The sequence below is a fragment of the Squalius cephalus genome (assembly GCF_949319135.1).
Source record: "Squalius cephalus genome assembly, chromosome: 22".
Classification (NCBI taxonomy): Eukaryota; Metazoa; Chordata; class Actinopteri; order Cypriniformes; family Leuciscidae; genus Squalius; species Squalius cephalus.
Window position 1 is genome coordinate 6,636,172 of NC_137143.1, and position 12,439 is coordinate 6,648,610.

Sequence of the window (12,439 nt, forward strand, 5' to 3'; positions counted from 1 at the left end):
TCTTTTGGCAGGTGGCAGGGAAGCAAAGCTGATTAGCTACACTGAAAATCAGGACATTGTTGAGCCCTTGTGACATTGTTTATAACATGACCTTTCTGACGGCTCATCTGAAGAAAATTTAGTCCCAATGACGTGATACATTTTTTAAATAAATGAAATGAATGTTGCACATTTCTCTAATAAGGGGAGATATTATAGGTGATGGAAGTAAATTTATTTATTTTATATTTATTTATTTAACATTGCTCTTCTTAAGCATCCCAACCAGGCAGACATAGCAACACTGTCTTACCTTTAAATGTCCATCTTATCGAAGCCTTTTTCCACTTCAGAGTAAAAAAAAAGAAGGTATATGTGACTGTGTATCTCACAATTGTGACTTTATAGTTAGCATCAGTAGCGGCTCCTGGCCATAAATTTAGTTAGGGCACATTTTGTAAGTTTTATATTCTAATTGCTGAACACGTCAGACACACTTTTGGCAGAATTCAAATGTCCTCGTGTTATTCAGTCTGAGGGTGACTTTAGTATTAACGACAAACGCATAGAATGCCATCTTAAAAATGCCTTAATGTAGTATCTATTGCCTCCGAATGTTGTTTATGATTATTGCAAGTTGTGGAGGAATTCCAGTGAGGAAAACAGTCATGTCTATAACAGAACTACTGTATATAAAGGCTATTCAGATGAGCATGTTTAAACGAAAGGATACTTTCATTAATTTGATGCGCTACTCCACATAGGAAGAACAGACATGCCAACTAGTTACTGACCTGATACAGACTAATACACATAGCTGAAGCGGACTGATATCATCTTGGTCGGGAGCGAGGTTTACGTAACGTGAAAATAAGCGGGGCAGCCTGAAATCTGCCCAATGACTCAATTAGAGCGAGCTGCAGTTCCATTTTTCACCACAGATTTACATTGGAAATTTGTGGGGCGCTGTAGAGCTAGGGAGGGCTCCGAGACCGGCTGCCCCGCTTAGTATCATGATACATGCCTGCTGAAGCCATGCGCTAAATTTTGATATTTAAACTTTAAAATAGTCTCGAAAAAATGTGTTGTAGAATGCTGAACACATTCACAATTTATTATATAGGTCTATGTCTGGATGAATATTTTGGTGTCGATACAGACGGGCCGTGGCTGGTTAACGTTGTGACTTTATTTCTTATCTCAATATAAGGAATTGTTTGTTTTTTTATCTGAAGTGGAAATTAGCTACCATCTTGTTAAAGTCAGCATGCAATCAAAATGCACAATTTGTTTTGGAATATTGGAGTATTTATTATAAATAATTTATCTAAGCATGTCATTATTTAAAAAACAAAAGTTTGAGAATATTTATACCATTGTACCAACCACACCCTATTTACAGGCATTTTTGTCATCCATTATTTATTCGTTATGCAAATAAAGGTGTCCAATAAAATCATCTCTTCTGAGTGTACAGTACACATGTACAGTGCTATGCATAAGTTTAGACACCCATGCTAAAGTTGACTAAAAAGAGGAATAAAAAATCATCTTTTGGAAATTGAACAATGCCTTGATTAAAAAAATTAGGAAAAATCCAACCTTTAAGGACACCAATTTTCTTTGTGAATAAATAATGTATCGTAAATAAATAAATGTTCTTCCTTAAAATACAGGGTGCATTAGTCTGGACACCCCTATGTTAAATTCCCATAGAGGCAGGCAGATTTTTATTTTTAAAGGCCAGTTACTTCATGGATCCAGGATACTATGCATCCTGATATAGTTCCCTGGGCATTTGGAATTAAAATAGCCCCACATCATCACATAGCCTTCACCATACCTAGAGATTGGCATGGTTTTATTTCAGTTAGCCCAGTGCTTCTCAATTATTTTCTGTTACGCCCCCCCCTAGGAAGAAGTAAACATTTCGCGCCCCCCAATTCTCCGCCGCGACTGTAAATAGTATAATTTGTCTATAAAATTGTTATAATAAGTACACATCTGCATAACATTGTATCCTTATTAACATTAAAGAAAACAAAAAAGAAAGAAATATAGATCAACTTAAAACAAAGAATAGCTTTATTAACTTTGTTTTTTAGTCTGTAACAGAGAAGACTTAAAGTGCATCAATTTGCCTGAAATTAAAATATATAATCAATAAATAATTAAAAAAATTCAAATTGATCAGCAACATAAACTCAGGAGCACAATATATAAAACAATTTGACCTATAAAACAAAAATGAATAAAACAATTTGTGAAAATAAAATAAAATATAATCAATAAATAATAATAAATTCAAATTGATCAGCAACATTAACTCAGGAACACAATATATAAAACAATTTGATGAATAAATTAATTTGTGAAAATAAAATTAAATATAATCAATAAATAATAATTGGGGTGTAATGTCTTTAAGTGACGCCTTAATTTATTTGGCTTCATGCTGTCCGCTGCCAATATTTTTAGACACAGCAAACATACTGGTCGTTCTTCGTCTCCACTCCCACCGTAGTCACGGTGAAGCCAAGCGCAACATACGCTTCGTCATATTTCCTCATCTTAGCTTTCGGGAGACTTACTTTTGTCTCGTTATCTCCGTCTCTCTCCGCCTTTCTTTTCATCCCTGTTAAATATTTGTCCATGTTGTTTGTTATCTGCACTTCATATCTCCTGCTCTGTGCTCTGTGCTCTTTTTCGGTGCAACAAAAAACCCACTTCCTGAAAAAGCATGTTCTTCGGGGTCTCGCGCATCGCTGGCATCCCTGGCATCGCTCCGAGCCCCCCCCCTGGGGGTCGCGCCCCACTATTTGAGAAGCACTGAGTTAGCCTAATAGCTGGTTTGATTTGCATTGAGAGATGATCTTATGGAAAGTACTCCATGCCAATCTCTAGGTATGGTGTATTTTAAGGAAGAACATTTATTTATTTACGATACATTATTCATTCACAAAGAAAATTGGTGTCCTTAAAGGTTGGATTTTTCCAAATTTTTTTAATTAAGGAATTAAGTTCAATTTCCAAAAGATGATTTTTTTATTCCTCTTTTTAGTCAACTTTAGCATGGGTGTCTAAACTTATGCATAGCACTGTAGGTAGGAGGCCTTTTACAAAGAACATATTTTTGTATTCTGTTGTGCTGCTTTTCCATTGTTTTTCTATGTAAATGTGCACCAGATGGACAACGTTTCTGCATCTTGTGCATGACACAGCATTCTAAACATGTAGCACTTTTTTAAAACGTGTCTAGTTTTTTGTCTTACATTTTTTTATTCCCCTGCCATGCAATTAGGGCTTAAGTGTACATCATTAGAAAATATACTTTTTTTTATGTAAAAAAAGTTAATTGTTTATTTTAGTTCATTTAAATGTCTTTATGTTTTGAATGTTTCACATTCACATTAAATGTTGCTGATCTTTTTTTCCATTTCAGGTCACTTTCCCAACAAGGCCCTTCCTTCAGCAGGCACACTGGCATGGGTTCAGGGCATCATCTGCAATGTCAACAATCCCTGTTTTCATCACCCCACTTCAGGAGAAACACCCGGACGAGTGAGCAACTTCGACAACTCCATGTGAGATGCTTTTCTGTACAGTATCTCAGACACTGTATCATGATTTTTCTTTTCTTTGGCTTTGGTCATTAATCGAGGTTTATCGTTTTCAGACTCTCTCGACTTTTGGTCGATATCAGGACTGTCCTGACAATCAGTGGTAACCGGACGGCCCTCTCCGGCCTACAGGACCTGTCGCAGGCAATCCAGAGACTCGGGGAAAGACCAGATGCCTGGCCAAGTACGACATGTTGATCAAATGTCTCATTGTAGAAGATGTTCAATATCCCAGTTGTTTCTCAAAGACATATGAAATGACTTGTCTAAAGACCCCAGTAATCTTACATGTGACTCTCAGCTAGAGATGTCAACAATGTCTCAGGTTGTGCTCAGATACCAAACTGAGAACGCTTATCTGGCAGAAATAATCAGGAAATAAGGCTGTTGTTTTTGTTTTAAATAACTCCCATAATCCTCTTTTTTGAATGAGAACAGCAAGCACACATTCTGTGCCTTGCACATACAATGCAAATCCTGAACGAAATGTGGCCAGTAGGTTAAACCATTTTCCTTAATGTATTATTAACAAAATTAAACTTTTTAATATAAACCCACTGGACTTTGATCTTTGTAGATCTTCCAGTTGGAGAGTATCTCAAAGCCAATGAAAGCTTCTCCTCCTTCCTGCGGACAAACACCAGCATCTCCTCAGCGTCGGTTGATCAGTTACTGAGGGCACGACTAAACCTCCAAGTGGTAAGAAATAACCTTTTTTCCACTTTCTGAAGTGCTTATAATCCTCCTCTGGAAACCTAGATTCTGAGCTGGCCTAATGACCTGAATGTAACTTGACAGTGCAAGCATTGTTTTTTATTTGTTTTTGTATTTACCTGAAATATGTGACTGGATAACCTCTATTTTATACAGATATTCATTGTCCTGATACAAAGAGAAAATCTGAAAAATAAAACTAGCAGCTTATATTTGCAACCACAATGTTGCCCCATTCCCAATTACATCATTAGTTAGAGCTAACCAATAATTTATTTCGACAATTTCTTCAGAGTAACATATTTTTCATGTTTAAAGGTCAGCATGAAATTAAAATACACCCATCTTTTTTCTAAATGCATGTTATGTTTTAGCCTGACTTCGTCATACTCATATTCTAGTCAGAATGTGAGTCTGATACCGCTCCATAGAGATTTGATTATGGGGCGTGTCTCAACCGAACTAGGAAAAAAAAAAACTCTGCACTCAATTGGATAGACCTACAACCAATCAGAGCAACGGAGTAAATGACGCATGTTCTTCATTCATATTTTCAACCAACAAAATGTCGCGGGCGCGGCTCTCTGTTCCTCTTTTAAAATGAATGCACTGTCGATATCTTCTATAACAGACGCGATGGCGGAATCTACACATGATGTTTCATAAACAAAGTTCGGGAGGAGCACGTACAAATAATCAATCCAATATCAACTTGTCATCAAACAATACCATGTCTAACGTTACCCCTATCTATCAGCATGAGGAAGCATATTCACTCTGTCAACTTACCTAACACTCCTTGACAGTTTTTCAGCATCCCTCGGTCCCTCCACCACCCCGAATCCTCACTCTTGTCTTGTTCTCTCACAACCAGGAACACGGGGGGAGTATGGCTACCGAGCCCACAGCCCTCTCCTCGGACAGCACGTCATATACGCATTTATTCTGTCTTACTTATTTGTGTGAACTCGTGACATCTCATTTATTCTATCTGACTTATTTGTAAGTGTGAACTCGTGAAATCTCAATTCTCCAGCTGCAGTCGTCTTTGTTGTAAACTAATTCAAATCAAGCGCTCTTTGGTGACGTGGGTGATTACGTAACCGCAGACCATCTGTCCATCATCGATTAAAGCCCGCCCTGGCAATTTGATTGGCTCGGCCTTCTAGGAGCCGAGCATAATTACTCCTCAATGGATCGAGTCCAGACCGAACTTCCCGACCAAAAAATGTTGTGGGCGGGGTTCGGGCTGGCACCCAGGCTAGTTATGTTTATCACAATTCATCCGTTTATATGGTTTATTTTTTCAAAAAATGTTGATCACATAATTCTTAATCAAATTTCATAGCTCAATCTGATGATGTCAATCATTTAGTCTGCTTAAACTCTGCCTCTTTCTTACAACTGACTGCAAGCTCACATTCCATCTGCCTCCATCCAATCAACAAGTATATAGAACCAAGCAGCCCCCCCCCCCCCACACACACACACACAGACACACAGACACACACATTTTTGGGGGGGATGATCCGTTTCACTCGGATGCATGTCACACGAAAAAAAGGTCTGTCGCTACTTCCCTTTCATCGTGACTTTAAAGTCGGCATAAAATGAAAATTTGTCCCATCTATTTTCTAATTGTATGCTGTTGATTTGATCAGTTTTTTGTTTGTTTTTTTGATCTCTTAATTTTTAATAAAATATCATAATGTCTTCCGGAGAAACAACAGACTTTTCTCTGGTGATGTATGCAGGACTTCTCCATTCATTTAGTCCACTTAAGTCCAATCAACAACCAATGAACAGAATCAGGTCCCTGCCCTAAGTCTTTTATTTTTTCCATAATCAATACATCCAATTACTCTGGAATGTATGTCACAATACAACTTTAACACTTTCATAAATGTTTATAGTAAATTGATATATGAACATCTTGTTTTACCCTTTTTTGTCCACAAGGTTGCATTAGCAGGTGGAGGAATGCGTCTGTCTGATATCGTCTGCAATGCTTCACTCTTGGGTCTTTACCTCACCACTGAGGAAGGAGATTCTTTCCCTGAACTCCAGGGGGCGCTGTGTTCTGTGCCCTCAGATGTAATGCAGAAGGCAGAGCAGATCTTCCTCTCACAGCTGGACTTCAGCAAGATCCTCACGGTTAGTGGGCTTATGCTTTCTGCATTTATTCTGTTTAGTGATGGGAGAAACGAAATTTTTTTTTTTTTTTTGAACTTCGAATCAATTGAACCAATTGTTTTGCAAAATTATTCACTATTTTGAAGTGCTCAAAACACCACAGCAAGGTTTTTGAAGATGCAGTTTCTTTACATCCACTGAGAGATGCCACCCACCCCAACATATAATTTTCTCTGATTTAAATATCCACACCCGACTCCCAACCGATCATCACTTTACAATTATTCTAATTCTCAGTGTTAAGAGTAATGATATAGTAACATATTACACTGAAGGAGGCTGCTTTTAAATTAACATTTATTTATAACAAAAGTTCTTCTTTGGCAAAATTAAATTTCCTTAATAGCCTAAACACAGGCTTTACTCCCTTCAAACTAAAATGGTCGCTATTTTTCTCACTGCAACTTCCCGAACATGCACACCAAAACTTAATTGCGTCCCAAGCAAAGGCTGGACATAGTCTAATTTATGAGTCTTGTGTCATAATCATAGCACTTCACAGCCTTTACATATCACATAATGCTTAAACAAGTGGACCCACCAACTGCATAGCTTAATGAGAGTCTGCAAATTAGTGCCTGACGAAAAATTAAGCTTAAATTTTTTCACATTTTAGAGAATGTAGTAAATATTTCCATCATTAATGATTTATCTCATCGACCCTTGACCCACCTGCAATAATCAGAATGTTATGTTTTATTACTTGGCCCGCCCGACCCACAGAGTATTTGCAGTGTCCGTGGATATAGCCATGATCCGCGCATCACTAGTGTAAATATCACAAACATTTAAAACAATATATATCACACCATTAAATATGAATTGTCATATTTAAAACATAATTTGTGTTATTCTATTAATTTCTAGTGCTTGTTTTGTGTTGGGGGGGGGGGGGGGGAGGTTTGAGAGCATGCTGAAAGACCAGCATACCGTGAACACTGAACAAAAGGGTTACTCGTGTAACCCCGGTTCTCTGAAAGCGTTAAGTGAGGTGTCTCACTATAGGATAAGCCCCTTCTGCTTTTTCCTCAGAAGCCCTATTACATTACGCCAGCCCCAACTGGCTGGCAGACATGACGTTGTGTCTGGGAGTGGCTTCCCCACCCCTCAGTGTAAGAGGAGCGACCCAAAGTCCCTACGTCAATCAAAGTATGCACACCTTTTCCTTGCTTCGCACAGCAAGGAGGGTGATCTGGTGAGACACCTCACTTAATGCTATCAGAGAACCGGGGTTACGCAAGTAACCTATTGTTTGTTCTCTTTCAAGCAAAAGTTTCTGTGTCTCACTGTGGGATATCCTAACTCCTATATTGCCAGATAGCCTGCCTCAAAGTCTCCTGCCAACCGCAATCACCGCATCTGGTGGCGTTCTGGTGCCATCGTATGGCTGAGTCGTGAGCAAGTTTGTGGTCTGTACTGCGCATGCGTGGCCACTTAGTGATTGGACAGAGTCTAAGTGGCTCACCACCTCTAAGGGAGCGATAACTCCCCGAGGGGATGTTATACTGTGATATGTTAATATGTTTTGCAACATTTTTGGGAGTATACAGTGAAAACTTTATTGAGTTTTGAAATGGAAAGTGCTTGTGACTAGTGGGTGGGTGTGCACCACTGCACAGTCTCTTGTGCTTTTCACTGCTCTGCTTCCCCTGGCCCAACCGGGCTCTGTGTTCCACACAGAACATCTGGGAACTTCGAAACTCGTCCCTTGTTAAACGCTGAATGACTGAGGGTCAGGAGCTAGCTGTTGGCTCCTTTCCCTGGATAAGACCCCCATCAAACTGCCTCCTTCTTCCTCCTCACTCCCTGAAGATGAGGATGAGGAGCTGGCTGGACCGTCTGAGCTGATGCAGGCGGATAGTTCTTCCTAGGCCAGGCAGTTCTCTGTCCCGGTACTCCGCTGCATTCTCGTTCTGTCTCTGCCGTCTAGGAATGCGAAAGCTGGGGGGTGGGTGCGCCATAACCAGTGGTGGAGGGCATGCAGTCTGCGTCTTTCTAGGCATACAGAGTTGCAAAGCCTCATCATCTCTCTTCTTTTCCTCGCATCTCTTTTGCATCTGTGTCAGATCTGAGCCAAAAACGCCCTCTGTGACAACCGGTGCGTCTAGGATGGCTTCTTTTTCCCTGTTAGACAGATTAGCCAAGTTAAGCCATCATCCTCTCTCGTGAATGATCATTGTAGTCATGGCTTTGCCCGCGGCATTTTTGTTCCATTTTTGCCTCCTTTTGTTCTTGAACTGTGCATCTTTGAAGATGCTTGGTATACGTCAGCATAGAGATCGCGTTCAGAGCCCTGACAGAGAGAGCGACTGCTTTATAAGTGCATTCTGTCATGCTTGACTGGAATTGATCCACGTTAGATGGCAACGTCGTATTTGCAGCCGCCATGCGCTTTGGGTGCAAGTGCGGGGCAACTTATAGCTCCATGGGGGGCATTTGGAAAAGTCCTTCCTTCTCCAACCCCTCCACATCGAGAGCAGATCCTCCCTGCACGGGTATCTTGCTAGTAAATGGTTTGTCCTTACAGGTAACCGCAACCTAGGAGCTCTAATAATGCAGGTATAAAGCGGCAGCCTTTTACCTTTGTAGCGAGACTGCCACGGCCGGCCACGGAATATTTAGTTTTTCTACAGAACGTTTGTACACATCTTGCAGATCAATACTGAGACAATACAATACTGGTGCCACCTCCCGACTCCTCCGTGGATCCTGCCGCAGCAAGGAGTTGTGCCAGGTGCGCAGGAGAGGGGAAAGGGAAGTCCTCAAAATCTTCCTCTTCTTCAGAGAGAATAAAGTGCGAATGTCCCTCTTCCTCGAAATCAAGCGAGTCCTCTTCCTCGTCTATGCTAAGCACTCTGGGCAGAGTGCGGACTGGCAGCTGGAGTGGGGCTAGGTGACATGAGGGGATCCTGGCCCGACAGGCTAGCTTGGTGTGCTAGCCTGCGGACGAAGGCTCTTTCATAGTGAAGCGTGCGCAGTGTTCACAGGAACCGGGATTCTCGATCACCAATTGGGTATGTTTCAGCACAAGACATGCAGAGCAGACCTGGTTTGTATCCTTGCATGAAATTTTGTTCTTGCGTGAACAAAGTTGCACAGAATCTCCCTCATTAGCCAGGATAGTCTACATTGCTCACCAAATAATCCTTGCAATCAGCTGGAATGCAAATTGAAGGTGCCAGGTGAAAAATGACATGGTGGCCAGTAGTTCTTCCAGAAGTTTGTTGATGATTTATCCAAATTTTGTAGGCTTCTGGTGTGAAGCGAGAAGAGGTTTTTGAATGTCGTAGTGACGTTCAGTCACTCCTCTTATTCTGAGGGCTGGGGAAGCCACTCACAGACACAACATCATGTTTGCCAGCCAATTGGAGTAATGTAATAGGGCTAAGGAATACACGGAAGGGGCGTATCCCATAGTGAGATATAGTGAAACGCATGCTTGAAAGAGAACCAGACATTTAAATGTTGAGCAAGCAAGCTCATTAGCTGCAGAATCAGCAGAGGCCAATCAGCTTGTGCTGTGTAGTAAATGATGTGAATGTTTACAGATTGCGAGTGGCCTGTCAGTGCCATCTAGATTTTCATGATTGAACTAGATATATATTGGATAGTGGTTCATGGGATTACCAGATCAATGCCCTCTAGCAGCAAACCATCAAAATGTATAAATGTTTGAATACAAAGGTGCGAAATAATACGATGTAACGAAGCCTCGTTTTCGGAAATCATGTGACTTGAGAGGTTTTATATGCACTCTGAACCACTGATAGGTGGTATCAGGAGGAGGGACATTCTCATTCTAGAGAGAATTTGATTTGATTGGACAAAATGTAGCATTATTAGTCATTAGTATTTTTGGCCGTTTTCCTGGAAGAGAATTGTACATATGCTAAATGTTAATGTGCTTATTTGTTTCAATGCCATCTGAAATCTCTGTTTCATATTTGAACTGTTTTTTGTTTTTGTTTTTATTAATTTATTATATTCATTACTTTCAGAGAGACAGACTGCAGGCAAACGCGGCTGATCTCCGGCTCATCAGTCGGTCTGTTTCCTCTGTAACTCAGGAACTAGCATCAGTTATGGATGATGTGAGTCGTTTTCGGATATATTAATGCCAAAGTTTCACAATTACTGTTCTAATGAAACATTAATCTTGCCTTTTCCTTTCTCCATGAAACTGCATGACAATCACTACAGATCAAAAGCTGGAATAGTTAGGATTACTATTTTCTATTTTAATATTTTTTAAAATGTAATTTATACCTTTGATGCAAAGATGAATTTTCAGATGCATTGCTCCAGTCTTCAGTGTCACATGATCCTTAAGAAATCATTCCAATATGCTGATTTGCTGCTCAATTAACATTTCTTATTATTATTAATATTGAAAATGTTGGTGCTTAATATTTTGTGGAAACCATGATAAATTACCATTCTAAAGTTTGGTAAGTAAGAACAAATAATTACTTTTATTCAGCAAAGTTGCATTAAAATGATCAAAAGTGACAGTAAAGACATTTATGATGTTACAAGAGATAAGATCTATTTCAAAATCAAGCTGTTCTTTGGAATACTCAAAAAATAGCAACATTTTCAGATTGACAATAACAATATCCATTATTAATAATTCAGCACCAATAATTGAGCCCCAAATTTGAATGATTTCTCAAGGATCATATGACATTGAAGACTTAAGGAAGATGCTGAAAATACAACTTTGCATCACAGGAATAAATTACATTTTAAAATATATTAAATTAGAAAACCCTAGAAAACGTTTATTTTAAGTGGTTAAATTGTTATTATTTTTTTACTGTAATTTTGATCAAATAAAGTATAAGAGACTTCTTTCAAAAACATTAAAAAACGTAATTATTTAAAATGATTTAATTATCATAAAACATTTGACCGGTTTTGTTCATGATAGTTAAATAATACATTTTTAATGCACATATGCTAGATGTCCATTTTCACATCACAGCAATGAATCTGTTTCTCTCTTCTCCCTCAGATCTCTTCTCTGTCCAGTTTCTCAGAGCTGAATTCAGAGATGAGGCTACTGACACCTGAAAACCGTTTAGCACTGCCACGCGAGAGCTTTCGTGCCTTCTCCAGAATCATGTGTGGACACCCAGAGGCAGGGGGAGAGAGAATCCCTTCATTCAACTGGTATGAAGATCAGGACATCAAATCTTTCCTGGGCAGAAACGTGTCAGAGGAGACAGACCTTGAAAATAAGAACAGCACCAGTAAGATGTTTGACTCATTTATAGGGGTGTAACAATGCATATGCATCGATCTTGAAACATGGATTTTTGAATCGTGAATCATTTGTTTCGGTTAACGATTGATTTAAAATTTAAAAAATCGAATTAAACGTGATTCAGTATATAAGCATTAAATTAGTTACTTGCATTAATTAATTGAGATGTAGTGTGGCATCATTCGTGCCCTCACATACACACGCTGCACTCTTTACTACCTTTCACTGGGTTGCGCTTACTCTCCGTTCCATCAGTAAGCCTCATTAAAGCTCCAGTATGTAACTTTTGTATGTGACCACAAGAGTGCGCAGTTTCCAACAATAACAAAGGCGAAGCTTGATGACGCTATGAAGGAGGTGACAATGGGAGATGTCGTTTTTAATGCGTTTTCACCATCTAGCGATGTATCTAAATGGAATTAATGAATCATGATCACGGATGAGGTCATTTCGTTTTTGTATTACCTGTATGTCTGATCGTATTATTTTATGTCATCATAATTAATGAACTGCAAGGAACGTGAAATGTTATGCTATATTATCCCGTTACAACATACAGCTATTAGTCAAATGATTTGTTTGGTTTATGTTGTGCAGTTTTACGTTTTTATGGTTAATGGCGTGTTGTTTAACGTGTTCAAACCAATATCTAAAAGTAAATTTGAAC

The 12,439-nt window shown here is 39.3% G+C and overlaps 1 protein-coding gene across 1 annotated transcript in view; it reads left to right on the top strand.

The window, feature by feature from the left end:
• Window positions 1-12,439, top strand: part of abca7 (ATP-binding cassette, sub-family A (ABC1), member 7) — a 41,712-nt gene that overhangs the window by 1,391 nt on the left and 27,882 nt on the right. The window contains exons 4-9 of the mRNA XM_079857007.1: window positions 3,422-3,563; window positions 3,656-3,783; window positions 4,177-4,298; window positions 6,273-6,467; window positions 10,505-10,597; window positions 11,521-11,758. Of these exons, the coding sequence (XP_079713133.1) occupies window positions 3,422-3,563; window positions 3,656-3,783; window positions 4,177-4,298; window positions 6,273-6,467; window positions 10,505-10,597; window positions 11,521-11,758 (918 nt within the window). The remainder of the gene's footprint in view (window positions 1-3,421; window positions 3,564-3,655; window positions 3,784-4,176; window positions 4,299-6,272; window positions 6,468-10,504; window positions 10,598-11,520; window positions 11,759-12,439) is intronic.